The 20,357-nt window shown below is 37.6% G+C and overlaps 2 protein-coding genes across 5 annotated transcripts in view; one reads left to right on the top strand and one right to left on the bottom strand.

The window, feature by feature from the left end:
* The window catches only part of LOC308643034 (uncharacterized protein C9orf85 homolog), a 63,383-nt gene extending 44,207 nt beyond the window's left edge, over positions 1 to 19,176 (bottom strand). Inside the window, exon 1 of one of the 3 annotated variants that reach the window (XR_014020687.1) lies at positions 18,675 to 19,017. Coding sequence is in view for 2 of the 3 variants with exons in the window: in XM_081282618.1 (XP_081138744.1) it covers positions 18,675 to 18,776 (102 nt within the window). In the remaining variant the exon portion in view is untranslated. Of the gene's footprint in view, positions 1 to 18,674; positions 19,018 to 19,039 lie in introns of those variants that run through there. The other 2 variants (XM_081282619.1, XM_081282618.1) reach the window with 2 other exon arrangements.
* A 544-nt stretch (positions 19,177 to 19,720) lies between these two features.
* ABHD17B (abhydrolase domain containing 17B, depalmitoylase) overlaps positions 19,721 to 20,357 on the top strand; it is a 39,397-nt gene continuing 38,760 nt past the window's right edge. The window contains exon 1 of one of the 2 annotated variants that reach the window (XM_081282616.1): positions 19,721 to 19,852. The gene's annotated coding sequence lies outside the window, so the exon portion shown is untranslated. The remainder of the gene's footprint in view (positions 19,853 to 20,357) is intronic. The other variant, XM_081282617.1, reaches the window with a different exon arrangement.

Raw genomic sequence — 20,357 nt, 5'->3', positions numbered from 1 at the left:
CCATATTATGCCCTACTATTCCAGGTAACTTTTCTTCTAGAGACTAAATCAATAGCTGTCTTTTAGTTTCACTATTGAGAGCATCAATTCTTTGGCAAGATGTATCTTGAGTACTAAACAAGTGACTTGAAGAAATCTTTGGAAAAAAAAAAATATATATATATATATATATACACTAGATTACCTGTATGCTTGAGGAATGTTATCAAATATCTTAGTCCCCAAAATAATCCCAGAATTGACAGGAAAAGGCATGCTAGAGGGGGCATAAATCAGTAATCCAGAAGGGCTATTATTTAATATATCATTTAAAAAGCTTTTCTAACATTTGTAACAAAGGACATCAGCCCCAAATGTAATTTTCCCCAGATTTTTCAATCTGTCTTATAAAGTTCCTTAATTCAGACACCGTTTGACCCTGGCATAGCACAATATAGAAAACATCTGTTATTTCTACTGACTTCCTCATGATTAGAAAAATAGAATTTATTCCTATTCCTGGAATTTAGTCCAATCAAAGTACACTAATGGATGGAAAACTATTCCTTCTTCATTCTTTTCTATTTCTTTTTTTTCTTTTTTTTCTTGATTATTTAAAGCATTACATAGCTCATGATATATCATCTTTCATACATTTGACTCAAATTGTGTTTTGAACTCCCATTTTCACCCCAAATACAGATTGCAGAATCACGTCTGTTACATATTCACATTTTTACATAATGCCATATTAGTGACTGTTGTATTCTGCTACCTTTCCTATCCCCTACTATCCCCCCTCTTTTCTATTTCTTAATAAGATCAAATGTCAGACCAAAACTTAGTTAGGGAGTCTAAAATTAGGAAACACACTAGGAAATGTGGGTAATTTCTAGATCAGTTATTCTCAGTCTTTGTTTCTGCTTCCACTGTTCACATGCTCTTATCACATACAGAAGACAGTACATCTTAACAGGTAAGTAACAAATATTCTGGAGAAGGACAAGGAAGAAAATTTCTGATATATTATTTCCCAGTAAGGTACATCAAAACTATACATACATGTGTGCGTTTCTGTCTTCTCAAGGGGTCTTCTGCTGTCCTTGTCACTTAAATCCCTGCCTGATTTGATGTTTCTGATCAATGTTCTTTTTCTTACACAAATCTTCCAGTGATTTCACATGCATAGACATAGCTGTACTTTGGTCAGTGTATTAGGGAAGAGCTCTTTACATAGTTTACTATATACCAGGTCTTTTGGTTTTTATCATAAAAATAATAGCAAGCTAAATAATTTGTACATAAAAGACTGCTACCATAAATCTATAAATCACATGTCTAATCCTTTATAAAAATTCTCCCTGTTGTTTTTACAACATTCCTGTGGCTAAGAGTCGGCATAATTATCCTCATTTTGCAGATGAGAAACCTAAGGCTCAGAGAATTAAGAGATTTGCTTGAGGTCACAAAATTAATCGAGAGCAGCACAGGTAGCACCCGTAAAAAGATGCTTTTTAGTTTAGGGCATGCTATTAGATTACAAGTAGAAAGTGTTTCCTCTACAGCCTTCAAGTTCTTTTAAATTTTAAAAAACAAAAACAAACAACAAAAAAACAAGCCCCCCCCCCATTTTGCAGAGTATACATTTCAATTTGTATAGTGTTCTGACTTATTCTAACACTGGTATTTTAACCGCTGTATAGTATGCATTACATTATTTGTTTAAAAGCACAAAGCAAACTTGCAAAGTTAGAAAACCTCATTTAGAAAGAAACCATTATGTTTGTTAAGCAGTGTTCTAAGATAGGAGGATTTAGTTTTCTATCATCACCTATCTAAACAATGAAGGATACCTAATTGTTGAACAATACAGGCCAACATATGTACAATTCAACTGGAATGCAAAAAGCCCTATTCAAGCAGCAATGGTGTAGTGTCACAAGGCAACACAAATGTTTTTATAACCACTCATTAGAAGTTAGTCACAATTTGAGATCTTGTCCAACCAGTATGCTATGCCCTAAGTTAGTGATCTTAAGACAAACAATTGACTGACCACTGTTTAACATGTACTAAAAAAAAAAAAAAAAAAAAAAAAAAAAAAACCAAAACATTTCTTTCCCCCTAATACCATATTTAGGAACTTGTGGATTTAACATTTTCAAGCATATTAATTGGTAATATCCACAAACCAAATGATTTTATCTTTTAAAATAAAACCATATTTTAAGTCATTTATTTGGGGCAGATGTAAGAAGACAATTACATCTTGAAGCTAGTAAACTTCTTCAAAGATAGTTGCCCTGCTCTGGTCATATTAACACATAAAAAAAAAAATAATCTATTTATACTGATAATGGATTCAGGAGTCAAGTCACATGAGGAAAAATTTAGGTTTGTACCATGATTCATTTAGTTTAAAGCTCAGTTTTCACATATGACTTACCTAACCTTCAGCTGAGAGCATTTTCTTATCTTTAAAAGAGAAATAACATAAAGATATTTTTGATGACAAGAATATAAAATTAAAATATACTGAGCAAAGAATGCAAATCACCTATAACAAAATATAGTCCTACCTTGTATTTCTATAGTTTTTCAGAGATCTGAATTTTATTTATTTATTTATTTAGGCAAGCACTCTACTTTTGAGCCATAACCCCAGTCCTAAAATCTGAATTTGTTATACAATTCTTTTATGTTATACAAATCCTGGTTTTGTCAAATCAGCCCTGTGCAGAGGGAAGAAAGTGGTTATTGTATTTGTTGTTATTCTAACTTATAGCAAGTTGATGTAACTCACCCAAGATTACATAAAAAGTGACTCAGTAGCCACACTAGCAGTCGGGGGAGTCTACTACTGGTGTTGCTCTAACTCCAAGTTTAGGTCTCCTTTCAACTTACCAAACTATAAATATATTGTAGATTAGAATTAAGCACAGCATGTATCATGACCATCTCTCTGCTGCCTACAGAAACAATTAAAAAGAGTAAGGGTAGCTGGTATGTACACCAGCCATCTCAAAGATTCAGAAGATTTATGATGCATAGTTCCTTCCTCATGTTACTTAAAATATAGTTGGAAAGACTAAATTAATGGGCATAAAATAAGTCGTAAGAGAAAGCATAATTTTTAGAGTTAAAATGATATTTAAAGTAAGAGATTAACTGGTTGGCTTCTTAAACTGGGCTTTCAGAAGGATATGGACTGAATGGGAATCACTACAGACCCAGGCTAATTGATAGCCTCCAGATTAAAAGTTTTTTTTTAATCAAATTTCATTCAACTCCAATCTGATGTGAGTAATGTATTTCTATTATGTATGACAAATTTATAAGGTGTGACAGATGGAAGAGGCATTTTATGCTTTCGGTGGCTACTGTTAATCTTAAATACAGTAAGTCCTCAAAAGGTTTCAGATCAAAGTCTACAGTGATGCACTGATAATTTATATCAGCAACTTCTCTTCCTTCAAACCTTCCTTGTACCTCTACAGTCAGAAGTTAAGATCAGAAATGGCTTTAACCACAAGCAGAAGCAGGAAAGATAATGTGGATAATGTGTAGATAATTCTCTCAGGCCACTGTTTTTCAGCCTTTCCTGACATGCATGTGACTTGATTTGGGGTCTCATAGAGAATGAGGTGATTCAAAGAACTGCTTCAATCAAAAATGAGAAATTCTTCGTTTTAAACGCTCAAGTATCTGAACAATATTGCACTTCAAATTTTTACTAATTGAAAACTCATTTTAAACCCTTAATTCAGCTATTTTTAATTAAAAAAATAACTTGTTTTATAAGATGCTCTTAGTAAAATTACTAGTTTGCTCACTATTACTTCTGTACAGTGATCTTATGGCCCCTGCTAGACTTTCAGCACCATGAAAGCTAGAATTGTTCTTATTTTCGTCTCCACAATGCCTAGCACAAATATCAAGCAACAATAGGCAGTCAGACTTGAAAATCTTGATGGCAACACTGATTTTTCTCTTATGTGGTGTCTCTACCACCCCCAATCAGACAAAATCTTTAGCCTGTATTTATTTTTAACTCCTAGGCTTGGTTGAAATCTGGAGCTATGAGTCTAGATATTATACTTCTAAAAGATTTACCTCTTCTATTTTATGATTCATTTTAACAAAAGCATTACATTTCACTGCCATATTATCAATCTTTATTTAAAATCAATTCAGTTTTACTAGATTCATGATTTATCACTATTTCTTCTTCTATGTCTTTTATTTTTTCCTTTCTTTTTTGTACTAGAGACTGAACTCAGGGATGCTTTGTCACTGAGCTACATCCCCAGTCCTTTTTATTTTTTGAGACAAGGCCTCCCTAAGTTGCCCAGGCTTGCCTTGAACTTGTGATCTTCCTGCTTCAGCCTCCTGAATCACTGGGATTATAGGCATTCATCACTGTGCACAGCTACCACATGTCTTTTTATAGTCTGGAGAAATTCCTAAAAAAAAAAAAAAAAAAAATTTCCCCCTTTTTTTTTTTCAAGCAGTAGGAATTGAACACAGGGGCACTCTATCACTAAGCTACATCCCCAGCTCTTTTTAATCTTTGTTTTGAGACAGGGCCTTCCTTGCTAAATTGCTGAGGCTGGCCTTGAATTTGTGATCCTCCTGTATTAGCCTCCTAAATCACTGGGATTGCAGGAGTGTATGACCCAGTGTTTCTGGATAGTACCCCCCCCCCCCACACCTTTTCTTTTGACAAAATTTAGTGCAAATGATTTTTTTTTAGTTCTGGAAAAAAAAAGCCATAACTTAGTTCTATAAAGAATTCTAAATTAAAAATGCTCCCATTATAGCACTTTGTAGACCTTGCCCTATTTTTTACAAGTAGCAAATGAGAAATCTGATGCCTGTAGTGTTATGGTGACCTATGGGTAATCTCTATCTTTTTCTTTTTCCTGGAAGCTGGTAGGAATTTCTATCATTAGAGTTCAAAAACATCACATTGTTATGTCTAGGTAATATGTTTTTTTCTGCAATATTTCTGTAAAGCACTTGACAGGGTCTAAGATTTTCTTCAACTTTGGGAAAATGATTTTTTTCTTTATTTTAATCATTTTTTCCTCACCTTCCTTGATTTGAACAAGTCTATTACTACCTACTTTATATCTTAAATTTCTTTGAATTTTTACTATGAAGATAGGACAGTTTAAAGGGTCTCTACATTCAGATATTTAAATAGCTTGTTTATTTCCTATAAAAGATCTGATTTTTGTCATAAGCTACCAACTAAGTTAAAACAATCCCCTCAGATATGGGTTCAGTTTTACAGAATTCTACTTCTTTGTCCCATTTCTCCCCAAGCCACACAGTACACAAGGGAGTTAGTCCATTGTCTCCTTTGACTTCAATAATGAGTATAAATTCAAATATTATATATGTAAAAGCAATCATAATATTCTTTATTTTTTTTCCCCATTGTGTATTGAACCCAGGGGCGTTTAGCCACTGAGCCACATCCCCAGCCCTTTAAGTATTTTATTTAGAGACAGTGTCCCACTAAATTGCTAAGGCTGGCTTTCAATTTTTGATCCCCCTGCCTCAGCCTATTGAGCCACTGGGACTACAGGTGTGCGCCACTGAGCCTGGCCATAATATTCTTTTATATAGATAATACATGACAAGTTATCCCACAGTACTATTCTAACTTTATTGAAGACTATATCTAGCACTATTATGTCATTGATGTTCACATGAAACACGATATCATGTTTCATAGTGTCTTTCGATAAAAGTTAATGATGGTCTACTGAACATTCAACATACACAAGTATATATCATGTTAGCAAATATATTATGCAAATCGATGACTTCAGTGACATGAGTAATTTCAAAACAAGCAAGTCAGACACCTGGTAGGAAAGGGCTGAGCATTTAATAATATATGAATCTTTACAGAACAACAAAGTATGTAAAATAATCCCAAACTCAATTAATATTTCATATCCATGATGTTATGAATGACTTAATAATTTCAAATGACCTTCAAAACTGAGTTTGAGTAACACCAAGTTAATTCTACTGCTAAAGGACCATAGCTTGAAAATTGTTACACATACATAGCTTCATTACCTACAAGAATAAATACTTTCTTGTTAATTACCCTGCTGAAACAAACAAACAAAAAAGCTCCTGCAGAAACAAACCAAAAAAAAGCTACTGACTTAGTTGCAAAAGAACAATTTGAATAATTACATTAACATTACAATGTAAACCCAATTGTTCCAACTAGAAATAAACTTGATATCAAGGAAATGTCCTCCATTAAGTTCTAAAACTGTCATTCCACCTCATGAATAAGCAGATAAAAGAGAAGAGAATTAGGAAGGAATTGAGATAATCAGCCCAAAGCTATGGGAAAGTCCAAGCTTACACCTGATATTTTTAGAAACCCAAAACCCTACAGGGACTGTTGAAAAATCAAATCACACTGATTTCTTTCAGTCCAAAGAAGGATTATCTGAGATTGTACTGTACATATGAAGTAGAAAGATGATCGATCCATCAAGGTGCTTTTCCATATTCACTAACATTATTTCTGTAAAGAGGCTGGCCATCCAGGTACCTATATATCCCTCTCCTTTCTTCCCCAAAAGCTATGACTTATTTTAAAATACTTCATATTTTTGAAGAGAATGGCTATATTTGATAAAGAGAGATGATACTGACCAAGAGAAGGTGATGGCATTCTCTGGATCTAGGTGGCAGTTATATGACTGTGTTCATTTGTGAGAATTTGTTGGATTGTATTATAATATACATACTTTTCTATATGTTTTTAAGTTATATTTCATTTTATTCTTTTTTTTTTTTTTTGGTACCAGGGATTGAACTCAGGGGTACTCAACTACTGAGCCACATCCCTAGGCCTATTTTCTGTTTTATTTAGAGACAGGGTCTTACTGAGTTGCTTAGCACCCCGCAGTTGCTGAGGATGGGTTTGAACTTGTGATTCTCCTGTCTCAGCCACCCAAGCCGCTGGGATTCCAGGCATGTGTGACCGTGCCCGGCAATTTAAGTTCTATTTCTTTTCTTTTTTTCTAAATTTAATTTTATTTATTTATATGTGGTGCTGAGAATCAAACCTAGTGCCTCACACATGCCAGGCAAGTGTACTACCGCTGAGCCACAGCCACAGCTCCCTTAAGTTATATTTCAATAAAAAAGTTTAGTAAGTGAAAATGCTTTATGTCTACCTTTTTCCACTTTTAAAATTAACTACTAAAATGAGATTCCTGAATGAAGAATTTATATCATACTCATCTTTGTCAGTGTTTGGTACATGATAGTGACCTAATAACGATAGGTGAATTAACACAGATCAGTAATCGATTATATTATGCCAATAAGAACTACTCGATTTCCATACTTTCATGCCACCTCATAGGATCGTTGCTCCACGGTATATATTATACACCATGAGTAGTTCAAAAATGTTTTGAGTCCCTGTCTTTAGTAGGTAGTATTTATGTATGTGTATAAGAAAAAGAAGCCAAGACATGTACACTAATAACTAAGATGACATGCATCCTATGTATGGTGAGGCTAACAAATGCCACAGGGAAGTAGAGAGACATTCCAGCCAGGATCAACCAGGAAAGGCATCACTGAGGCAGTAGCACATGAGCATGATGAACGTCTTAGCAAGATAAAGGAATGAACTGACATTTACAAAATGCTCAACACTATACGTCAGGTACCTTATGGGCATTTTCAAAAACTTTAACACTTGAAATACAGTTAAAACCCATTAAGTTTCTGAAAAGTTAAGATATTCGTCCAAGATCACACAGCCAGTAAATAGCAGAGAAATTGACCTACATCTTTTGACTCCAAAATCAGCATCTTTCTGCCAAACCAAGTTGCCTTTAGGAGATATGGTCTTGAATGAGAACTTGATAACTTTGGGCCAAAAAATAAAAAACCTCACATCTGAAATCTTACCAGAACAGGATTTTTTTCTCTACCTGATGCAAATACTTCAAAATGTCTTTATTTTTCACAGTAAACTGACCAAAGCCAAAACAAAACCAACTATGTGTCTACTTACAAGAATGATGGCCTAAATTTTCACTTGTAGCCTAATATGAATCCACCAGATTACCCTTTTTGGTAAAAAGGTCTTATTCAACTACTAGAATTGCCCTAGAGAGTTAATAATAGAGAGATTTCCTTCTTATGCTTTTGTCGCCACATAATGTAATATATTCATTTTGCCAAAAGGCATTAGTGCCTATTTGTAATCTTGTTTTGGAATAATCACTGGGGTGAGGGGATAACTTCACAGACTCGCCTATTCTTGCCTTTCTTTCTCCCTTGAATGGAATACTTCTGAGGCACCTTCAATGTGTCTCTTCCCTCAAAGATAAATGAAGAAAAGCCCTGTTTCTAAGATTGTCCGGTATAATAATTTTACCTAATTCCTTTTTCATTTCCCTTTGTTTTCACATTAAGCTAAACTCATTCAACTTTTTGATCAACAACATATAAACTCACATGCACCCAGTCTTCCATCTGGTTCATTCTTCCTTGATCCCACATCACCAAGCTCCACTATCTCTTTGAGGAAAATAATTATGTTATTCCCTTTCTCACCCATTATTTTTTAATTATAATGGTACTCCTCTTGTCAAAGCATTAAATACAGTTATTTTTTTTAAAGAGAGAGAGAGAAATTTTTTTAATATTTATTTTTTAGTTTTCGGTGGACACAATATCTTTATTTTATTTTTATGTGGTGCTGAGGATCGAACCCAGCACCCCGCGTATGCCAAGTGAGCGCTCTACTGCTTGAGCCACATCCCCAGCCCCAAATTCAATTATATTTATTCAATTTATTCAGTCACCAACTACTTACTTAATACCTTGTATGTACCAACCCCTAGGTATTGTGGATAAAAAAAATCCTTTCCTTTATTTATAATATTCTAAGGTGAGCTATAAATAAAATAAACAATATAATGTCCAAAAGTAATAAGGCTATAATAATTAAAACAATACAACAATACAACAGTTCAATTTTGCCGATGAACTGAAACATGGAATGTGAGAAAGGCCAAAAGTCTAGGATGATACTTTTATTTTTGGTTTAAGGAACTGAGTAAATGGTAGAGTGCTTTACAGAGTTACGGAACATGGGGGGAAAAATTTTGAGAGAGGAAAAAAAAGAGTTCCTTCTTTGCCATCTTATGTTGGAGATCCCTTTTAGAAATCTTAAGAACAGAGGTCAAGTACATACTTAGCAGCTCAGAAGAAAGTTTGACCTGGAGTTCAAAACCTAGGAATTACAAGCACAAAGATGGCATGGTAAGTTGTGGACTAAATTACTATTGATGCATCTACATTGACATATTTTTTTTCACCTGAAATGACTAAATTTTGTTTTGTTTAGTGTTATTATAGATGGAACCCAAGGCTTCTCACACTGCTGAGCAAAAAGGTTTGAGTATTTTTGTTTATTTGTTTTTTTTTGTTTGTTTGTTTTTTTGTGGTGCTGGGGATTGGACCCAAGGTGTTGTGCATGCAAGGCAAGCATTCTACCAACTGAGCCCAGCCCAAGGACTGAGTATTTTTTACTAAAGATCTTGTATATCACAGACATCAATGACCTCATCATGAGTGATTTTAGTGAAATGATGGGTGCAAAGACAATATGAGATGAAAAAAAATGGGGAGGGCATGTAAAGAAGTGGAAAAGCAGGGACGTTTCTATAAAGGGAAGAAAAAAATAGGGTGGCAGCTAGAAAAATAGATTCTAAGGAAAATTTTTAAAGAAATTGTATAAAGTCATTAAAGATGGAAAGATTATGTAAGAGTATATGAACAACAAAGGAGTTTTGCACCTTTAAGTCTTTAGATAGGCAAGAGAGGATGAACTCCAGGGTACAAGGGAAGGGGCTGGCCTTAAGGAGGGAATGGCATTTCATCTATTGTAATAGGAAGGCAGGATATATAGGTACTGGTATAGGTAGTTTGGTAGATGTGGTGGTAAAATAATAGAAATCTAGATCTAAGTAGGCTTAGAATTCTGTCAAGAATAGTCATATTGATGAAACCAGACTCTGAGTTAGAAGTAAGAACATGAATGAAGTACCGTGGAAAGTAGAAATATTGACGGACAAGAGCACCTAATGCGGTTTAAATATGTACACATACACACACACAAATTTATAGTTGAGGCATAAGCAAACCAGTAGATGGTGATACTTCTTTGTTGTTGTTAAGTTTATAAGTACAACAGTTACCAGCAGCAACAAGGTTAGAGGTTGCCTGTGGGAGTAGACTTCTGAGGTGGGAGGATGTCTAACAGCTGAGAGGTCAGATAGATGTTGGATGGATTATCCAGGTGTATGTAGCAATTACTAAGTATGATGACAGGAAATGTGAAAAGGCAGTGAGCCAGTCACTAATGAGGACATGTAATGAGAAGGTTAGTACTGGGATAAAGGGGATACTCTTCTGATGATATGTATTTCAGAAGAGCTAAAGTATTTGAGTGAAAAGAAATGAACTAACACAACAACTGGGAGTCAGGTTCCACCTGGGAGGAGGTGAAGATGTGAGGCAAAAAAATATCACCTAAGAAGTCTATTCAGAAACAGTATTCCCAGAAGAATCGGGTATGGCAAGAAAGTAACAAATTTTAAGTATATGTCTCAATAAACTATGACAATAAACTATAAATTCATGAAGGCAAATGGAAGGGTAAGGGAGGGGCGCCATACGGTTGGAAGATTGCATCAGATTAGGAGATGTGCAATCCAGATGGGGTAAGATTTCCCAGTAATGATGGCTGACTAGGAAATCTTAGACAATAAAAAATCAGCCAAATGAGGCAGAGTGATGCAAACTTGCTACTACAGCGACTTGGGAGGCTAAGACAGGATAATCAGCCTGGGCAACTTAGCAGGACCCTGTCTTGCAAAAAAAAAAAAAAAAAAAAAAAAGTGCTGGGGTGTAGCTCAGTGGTAAAGTGCCCCTGGGTCCAATCTCTATTACAGGGGCTGAGGAATAGCCAAAGAAATAAATACCCTATGTAAGCTTCATAAGTCTAGCTTAGGATCGTTCCAACAAATTCCCTTTTTGCTTAAGTTAGCAGCTACAGAATCTTAATTCCAAATACCTTTATGTACACTGCCTTGCACACATCAGAGGAGTTCAGAGAAAGAATATTTATTTACTTCATTCAATACATTTAAATGCTACTTGGACTAGAGTGATAAGGAAAAGTTGAGAAAGAAACCTTGAGCATGTTATATTGCTTTATCCCCTTCTCATTTCTTCATCTCACAAAAGCCATTGTTTAAAAAAAAAAAAAAATGAGAGAACTGACCATTGAGGATGAAGTGAGCCAGCAGCAGGGGTGTTCTGAGGACAAACAGGATTCTCAGTGCACCTACCTATGACCTTACAATAACACTTCTGCAGGTGTGGAAAGAGCCCTATGGCTTAAAATAACAAATGCCAGACTGTAACTCTCAGTCCTGTTCTGTGTCCAATTGCACCACTCTCTGCACAGTGTTTTCTGAAAGGACAAAGGACCATTTTGGTGGGTAATTCATAAAAAATTATAACTTCCCCTCTCTCCAATGAACTAATATGCCTGGATGAAGAATTCTGAGACTTATTTGTTTCTAACAACGTAGTATTTAACTTTATGTAGAAATAAGTATTGATAATTATAAAATATCATAATTAATTCAATAGTGAACATAGTACCATTACCTAACCCAACAGATCAAGTCAAGACAAATTAATTTCAGTTGCTATTCATTATATATAAAAGGAAGTGTCTAAAATATTTGATTAATGCAGAAAAACAATTATATTGTTTGTAGCAGGTGTCAACATCAAGAAATGTGCAGAAGTGTTTTACTGGCTTCAAGCAGAAGCAAGTCGGGAGTGAAAGTAAATGGAAATCTCTAGGAATCATTTTGTGTGAAAGGAGAGAAAACGAAAGGTAAAGAATAGTATAGAATGCAGCACTTAAAACAATGAAAAAGACACAAGGGAAAAGCAAATAGTTCTACTAGCGCTGTGACTTTCATTAGGTATGATATGTATATGTGTATATATATATATATGTATATATATATATATATATATATCACAATGCTGTGCATGTCATAAATTAAGTCACTTTATGAGTTGAAAAGGTATGCTGAATCTAAAACCAGATCAATGAAGCAGGCGATACATTTAATATCAAAAGAGACTGATCTCTATATCACTAGAATGATCTCTAGATTACCTAAGATAGTCATCTCAAAACTAATGTGGAGTCTACATCTGCTCAACTGCTTTGCTCAATGGAAACCCACTGGCTTAACCCCCTAATTGCTGACACCCATTGGTTGAGAAATAACACTTATTCCCAGGACTAGCACTTTATCATTCACACTAAAGTTACTCACACCAAGGATTACTTGAACCAATTGGGGGCAATTCCCTACAGCTTAACATTCCTGGGCTGGTGGAGATGGGACAAACATCCAATAACATCCTATAATCCAATTCCAAAGTACCTGGATTAAAAAGAACCTTTTCAATAATATAGAGGTTTTTACACAGCAAAGTTTTATTCATTTCATTTATTTATTTTGGTACTAGAGATATAACCCAGGGTCGCTTTATTATTCTGCTACATCCCCAGCCTGTCCTCCCTCATTTTTTTTTTTTTTTTTTTTTTTTAATTTTGAGAAAGCATCTCACTAAGTTGCTTAGGGCCTGGATGAGTTGTTGAGGCTGGCCTTGAACTTGATATCCTCCTGGCTCAGCCTCCCAAGCTGCTGTGATTACAGGCATATATTCATTCATTTTACAGTGTCAGGTACCATGGCCAACTAAATTAGGATTAAAACTATCTTAGAGTAAGATTAAAAAAAAACAGAATCCAATCTCAGTAACTTAATGTACAAAATCAACTCTGTAATTATTATCTGTACTTTTACAGAGAGACAAACTCAAGTATCATTAGAGTTTGTAGATAAAACTTTATGAATAGAAAAAACTGAAAGACAATTAGTAGAATTGTTATTTGTGATTAGCTAAGATATTCAATACCTGTTAACAGTCTTAACTTGTTTTTGTTATACTCCTGAAGAAAAAATGTTTTCTTTTTCAAAAGGACTGATAAGGTAGTGTTCCTATAACTTTCCCTAAACAAAAAGCAAACTCAGTTCTTTTGCTGAAATACCTATTTTTTGGTATGAGGGATTGATCACAGGGGCAATTTACCACTGAGTTACACCAAATCTTTTTTTCTTTTTTTTTTTTTTTGAGATAGAGTGTTGCTAACCTACTAAGGACCTAAGTTGCTGAGGACTGGCTTCCAACTTGGGATCCTTCTACCTCAGTCTTCTGAATTGCTAGGATTATAGGCATGTGCTATCATGCCCAACTAATACCTATCTTTAATTGAGGCAAAATTGACATGAGTGGCATATGCAGACTGAACTGTACAATTCAGTCAGATGTGATAAATGTTTTCACTTTGTGATCTTCACCCATCCACTACCCCAGAACATGCCTATTCTAGTCAATCCCCCTACCACTCAAGGCAATTGCAGTTTAGATTTCCACATACGGTATCATACAGAATGTTCTTTTTTATTTTTCCCTCCACATAATGTTTTTGATATTCATTCACAGTTTGTATGTATCAGTAGTTCTTTTTTAGAAAATAGCAGAGTACAGGAGGCTGAGGCAGGAGGCCAGTCTAGCAATTTAGCAAGAGCCTATCTCAAAATAGAAAATAAAAAGGCTAGGGGTATAACTCAGTTGTAGTGCATCCCTGAGTTCAATCTTCAGTACCATCAAAAAAGAAAAAGAAAAAATACTCCAAGGTATGTATCTGCCATAATATGCTTATATAGCTCCTGATAATGAATATTTGGGGGCTTTCCCCATTTTGGCTACTGCAAATAAAGGACCTTGTAAACATAAACTCCTATTCTGCTGAATAAGTATAATTGTGTTGCTTAAACTTAAGACAACTTTTTGTCTGAAGCAAACCAGAAGCTGAGGGATTAGACTGATTTAGCATCTTCTTTTATGTTAAGTGAGCAAAAGGAATCTTAACTAGAAAGCCTGGCTTATTAGGTGAGACCCACCCCAACCTGCATATGATACTCCAGAAACCACATTCAATGAGGAGAGACTCTTTCCTTTAAACATTACAAACAAGCAGTGTTCTGTCCATTTTCTGTTTCCATAACAAAACACCTCAGGCTGGGTACTTTATAAAGAAAAGAGGTCTATTTAGCTCACAGTCTTGGAGACTCAAAGTCCAAGATCTGGAGGCCCCATCTATTCCACCTCTGTTGAAGGTTCCCTTTGTTGCACTACAACATGGCAGAGGGGCAAAAAGGGAAACAGCCACAGGCAGAGGTGGCCAAGCACATAGCACAGTCTTACTTTATAAGAACTCAACTATTATGAAAACTCACTCACTGCACAAGACCAACAATCGCTTCTGAGATCAACACCTTCCTAAGTACTTAATCACCTTCCACTGGGACCCATCGTTTAAAAGTTCCACCACCTTTCAACACTACAACATTGAGGACCAAGTGGTTAGCACACAAACCTCTGCAGAACAAACCATATTCAAAGTATAACAGAAGGAGCAGCAATAAAGTTCACACATCTTTGTCCTGACCTCAGTCACAAGGCCTCTACTGCACACAAAAATACAGAAAAAGACAACCATACACACTTATATAATAGAGGGCTTTTCAATTACTTGCCCTTTAAGGTCTCCTCAAACAGACTCCACCTCACCAATGGACAGCTACCTGATAATTTATGTAACTTTCGGTGCATAATTCACTCCCCTAAGCACTAGTTTCCCAGTATGTGATATAGGATAATTATGGCATCTATCCTAGTGTTATTTTGAAGATTAGATCTTGTGTAGCAGGTTGGCTTAGTGCATAACACACTTAAGTACACAAATATTAGCTATCATTAATATCACTATATTTCCAAAGCTAGAGTATAGTCAGACTTTCACTTTCTATCTTCATAGCAAGGTGAAGATCAGTTTCCAAAATGAGTGTGTTCCACAATAAATTAATTCAGCAAGTATTCTGTACACTAGAGTTCATAGCCAAGCAAGTTTTAGCTTAATTTTCTAAAAAACTGCAGAACATCTCAGTTGTTCATGCCAATGTACACTATTCCTGTCCCCATAGTGAAATCTAGCATATAGCATTTCCAAAGTAATGACATTTACTATTTCCCTATTACAAAAATCTCATGTCTCTGGGGATCTAAAAAAATACACTTTGGGAAATACTAGTTAAAAACAATGCTGACTATTCATATAAAACAAACAGCAGCCTCCAGAGGATGACATATGCTCTTCCCATTTCATTCAGTTAAATATTATCTATACTTCCAATCTCAGAAGAACCTTCCTAAACACTCCAAACTTAATCCTGCTATATACTCTTTGGCTCCTTAGACTTTTCCTTCATAATTCTTACTGCTATTGGTATTAGCATACTTGAAAGATTATTTGACTAATGTCTGTCACCTGTCCCACCAAATTATAAGCTTCAATTATGGTAGTGACTGTGTATTTTACTTAACCCTATATCCCCAGCATCTAGTAGACTATGGCTGGTACCAGACACTAGATGTGGAATAAATGCATGGATACAAAAATTTCACTGCAACCTTTTAAAAGCCACAATAAAAAAATAAAAGGAACTCAAATGTTTATTAACAGAAAAGTAATTAAGTAAATTCCTGTTTATATTACATTATTCACCCATTAAAAACAAAGAACTTAATCTCCATGCTCTGATACACCCACTTTGCTATATGAGAAAGAAAACATACTTTATTGCATACACACTTAGATGTACACACTACAGATGTACATAGATGTCTAGAAACACTCACAAGAAACTTAACAGTGATTAAACCTAAACAGGACTAGGGCTGGGAACAGCAATTTTCACTTTCATGATTTTTATACTTCTCTACTGTTTCCACATTCTTCAACAATTTTGAAGTTCTTTTCTAATTAAAATTTTTTAGGCTTTAAGCAATTACAGATCAAAATAAATTATCATTTGCTTTATGCTTAGTGCAGATTCATATCCCTATTTCTTTAAAAAAATTTTTGAAATGATCCTCACAGTGATCCTGAGAGGAAAGTAAGACAAAATATTTTAATAACCCAGAATTATAGATTAAAAGCTATAGGCAAATTGCCTGACATAACAAAACAAATGATAGACCTGGAGCTAAAAAGGTCTTTTCTCTTAGTTCAAAATTCACTACGTATCATTATCTCTCCAGTAGAGGAAACAAGGCTAACTTGACAGAATTGACATTTTATTACCAAATTTAAACGTATCCCCTTTTTCACCCTTCCCAACCACCACTTGCACCCTGCTGACCAATGACCACAGCGGCAGGGCCTTTTTAAAATAACTCCCGTGACAGGAGATTACAAAAGGCGACTGCTACTTTACTGTTAGATAATTTCCTCATACTAAGCTGAAATTTATCTTTCTTACTCTGACCCTTTGGTACAAATTTGTTCATTTGAAGTGCCACAACAAAATTTCTCTCTTTTTCTAGAATATATTTACGTATGAGAATGGGTGCTTTATCTGGATATACTTCCCCCCAAAAAACATCTATCATTACCCAACTTCTAATTTCAGTTAAGTCCTGACAGACAAATCACTTGGCAGAGGAGAATAAAAGAGAAGTATCATGCACAACATTTGAGTTCTTTTCAATTTTTTACTGTGCCTTTTAAAAGGCTGCAGTGAAATTTTTGTATCCATGCATTTATTCCACATCTAGTGTCTGGTACCAGCCACAGTCTACTAGATGCTGGGGATATAGGGTTAAATAAAATATACAATAGGTGTAACCTATTGATAATTGGCACAGTGTTGGAAAAATATTTCCAAATATTGCCTATGATTTTATGATCCTTGTAGACATCTTTTGGTATAGTGCAGCTTTTTCTTTTTTCTTTCTTATTTATTTTTATTTTTTTGGTACTGGGGATTGAACTCAGGGGAACTCATCCACTGAGCCACATCCCCAGTCCTTTTTTGTATTTAATTTAGAGACAGGGTCTCAATGAGTTGCTTAATGCCTCACCAAGTTGCTGAGGCTGGTTTTGAACTCCGGATCCTCCTGCCTCAGCCTCCTGAGTCTCTGGAATTACAGGCTTGCACCACCACTCCTGGCTAATGCAGCTTTTTTATTCTGGTGTAACCTATTGATAATTGGCACAGTCTTGGAAAAATCTTTCCAAATACTGTTTATGATTTTCTTTCTGAAAATTTGCTCAATTTAAGTGGGAGAAAGAAGAGGACAATTTACTAAACTGTCTTACACTTCACCAATATGTATCACAATTTGTAATGACATATATCTTGTCTTAATTATTGCCCATATTATGCAGAAAACTCTTAAGTTCTATAAAGAGTCAACACTTGTGAATACTGCACAACCAGGAGCATAGGGCCTTGCACATGGAAGGTGCTCATTAAATATTTGTACAGGGGCTGGGGATGTGGCTCAAGCGGTAGCGCGCTCGCCTGGCAAGCGTGCGGCCCGGGTTGGATCCTCAGCACCACATACCAACAAAGATGTTGTGTCCGCCGAGAACTAAAAAATAAATATTAAAAAAAAAAATTCTCTCTCTCTCTCTCTCTCCTCTCTCACCCTCTCTAAAAAAATAAATAAATAAATAAAAAATAAAAATAAATAAATATTTGTACAGTAAATGAAGAGGCAGAGGAAACAAAATAAGACTATAGGTTACTATAAACAGATGACTTTGCTTTCTCACTCAACTAATTACTTACTGAACACCCATTATGATCATTTAGTTTAGCATTACAACAATCCTTCGAGATTTCTCACTTGAGACAACATTAAAGCTCAGATAAACATTAAATAATTCAAGTCTCAAACCTAATACATTTGAATTCCAGTTTAAATATCAAGTTTATCTGATGTAATGTTGGCCTCTAATATGCCCTTGTGTCGTCAATTTTGTCCTTTCCATAGGGCTAAGGGTGCAGGAAGAGATAACCACAGTAAATTAGTAGTTACATACAACCCAATTTCTCTGGCTTATCGAAACAGTCTGAATTTTCTACCAGTTTACAGAAGTTCTGCTAAAGAAGTAAAAGACTTTATTAAGACCAAAGCTACCAGTTTTACACAAATCAAATAATTTGCTCTTCAAAACAATCTTAAGAAAAAGAGAAATTCCCATTACGTTGGTGAGGACACTGAGGCTATTGCTTGCATAAACTTGGTGCAAATTTTGAAAGAGACACTCGTGCCATAATCCTTGTTTTCCTACCCCAAACGAGAAAGGATCCAGATGGGAGCGTTCAACGACTCAATTTTCTCATTGGCACCTTAGGTTTGACGAGGGTCCCGGTCCACTCTGTGCAATTAGTTAAGTGTGTCGATCGTGACATGTATTTACGAGGAGACTACATATCCAGGTCAAACAAAGGGCGTGGGAATAACATTTTAGAAAGGGCTGCACTGCAGCCAAGACTAACCCTGGGCTGCGGTCCATACTCGTTCTCGCCCACTGCACTGATTTCCTCACTTCCCCTCCAATAAATCACTTCTTCCTGGAGTCAGAGTTAGTACAACAGGCAGGTTCCTACCTTGGTCTGAGCACTCTTATCGAACTTGTCATTTTTGAAGCTAAATGTATTCTGATGCTTCTGAGGCCTGGAACGAGCCACGTTGCCCTTCTGGGAACTCATCCCCGAAACCACAACCACCTCAAGTATAGTGTACCTAAAAAGTTGCAGGGAAGACCAGAGAGCTTCCTCCCCAGGTGTTGACGCTTCTCTCGTGACCCGGAAGGAACTTATCCAGTCTTTCCGCCCCCAGTCGGCACACGTGACTCCCCGTGGTGGTGAAAGGACATCTCTTGCCCTCCCAGCACTTGGTGCAGGAAACTCCACAAGGCTCAGCCTCTACCAGCGCCCCCGAACCCCCCGCCCGCGCAACCCTTGCCTCTAACCGGGTGAACAAGTCCCACTTTCTTCGAAATGAGCATTCTCCCATTGACCCGAATGCGGCAGTCCATCACGGCAGAGGGGAGGGTTTCCTCTACTCCTATTGGCTCTTCCTTTCCGCAATCCCCGCCTCCTGCCGAATCCGTTCAGCCTCTCCGGAAGTCGGCTGCGCTACTGACTCTACTGAGCGGCGTGTGATTGGTGCAAATTGGGCGAGGAAGGGCTTCGTCCCTCCCCACACCCGATCGCAGGCTGGAGCCCGGGTCAGCTTGGCACCTTCCTCCAGTCAGTGACCAACTCTTGGTGTAGAAAGGGCTCGGCTACCCCCCTCCGTTCCTATCCAGTGTCTTTCCCGCTACAAGAGCAAGCCCAGCGCCTGGCGGGCTGAGGAGGAGAAAGAAAGGAGAATTGAAGAGAAGAAAGACCTGGCTGGGACTGGGTGTTGTCTACAGTGCCAGAAAAGGAGGCGGTGGCAGCGTCTGCGACCACGGCCGCTCGAGACGTGAGGCCCGAGAGCAGCCGGCGCCGGCGGCCGCCGCTCCAGCTCCTCGAGCCGGGGCCGTTAGTCAGCAGAACGCGAGCTTGTGTGGAGAAGAACCGGCGCGAGGCGAGACTCGGGGCTCCCTCAGACCCCGCGGTCCTTCGTCCCGGCTCCGGGGACTGCAGCCCTCGTGCCCCCTCCTCGCCTGGGCCCGTCCGCGGACTGGGAGAGTCCGGTGGCCGGAGCGCGGGTCGCGCCTCGTGGAGGACAACGCGTCGCAGTCGTTCTCTCCCGACCCCCTCTGCTCGGCATCTCGGCCGTGGCCGCCTCTGTGCAGGTGCGTGGGGCCGCGGATGGGACGCGCTGCGGCTGCGGCCGGGCTCGGGGAGGGGGCGCTAGGCCGGGAGCCGCAGCGCGGGAGGGACGGGCCGGGGCCGGCGGGGGAGGGGAGCGGGAGGCGTCTTTGTTGTTGGCGACCGAGATGCCTCTCCGCGCCGGCAAAGGCCGGAGACCTACTCCCGGTCGGGTCGGTGTATTGAAGAGGACTCTGGTGTATTGGTGAAGGGGTAGGTGGGAGGGTCCTTGCGTTCCGCGGAGCTGCTGGAGTCTAGGGGTGAGGGAGAGACGGACGTCCCGGGAAGGTCTTGGGTCCTCCCCAGCGGGGAAGGGTCTTGTTTCACTTCCTTTGCTTTTCTCCCAGTGGACCGAAAGATGGGGTCGGGTTTACATTCCTCTCCTTCGCTCTCTGAGATTCGCGGGTGCCTAGCAGCTTTCTACTCAAGGTCCTCATGGTGCCAGCCTCGATTTTAGATTGAATCTGCGCCGAGCTTGGTGATTTGTGT

Source organism: Spermophilus citellus, assembly GCF_964194105.1.
Source record: "Spermophilus citellus genome assembly, chromosome: 2".
Taxonomy (NCBI): Eukaryota; Metazoa; Chordata; class Mammalia; order Rodentia; family Sciuridae; genus Spermophilus; species Spermophilus citellus.
This window is presented reverse-complemented; position numbering and strand designations above follow the sequence as displayed.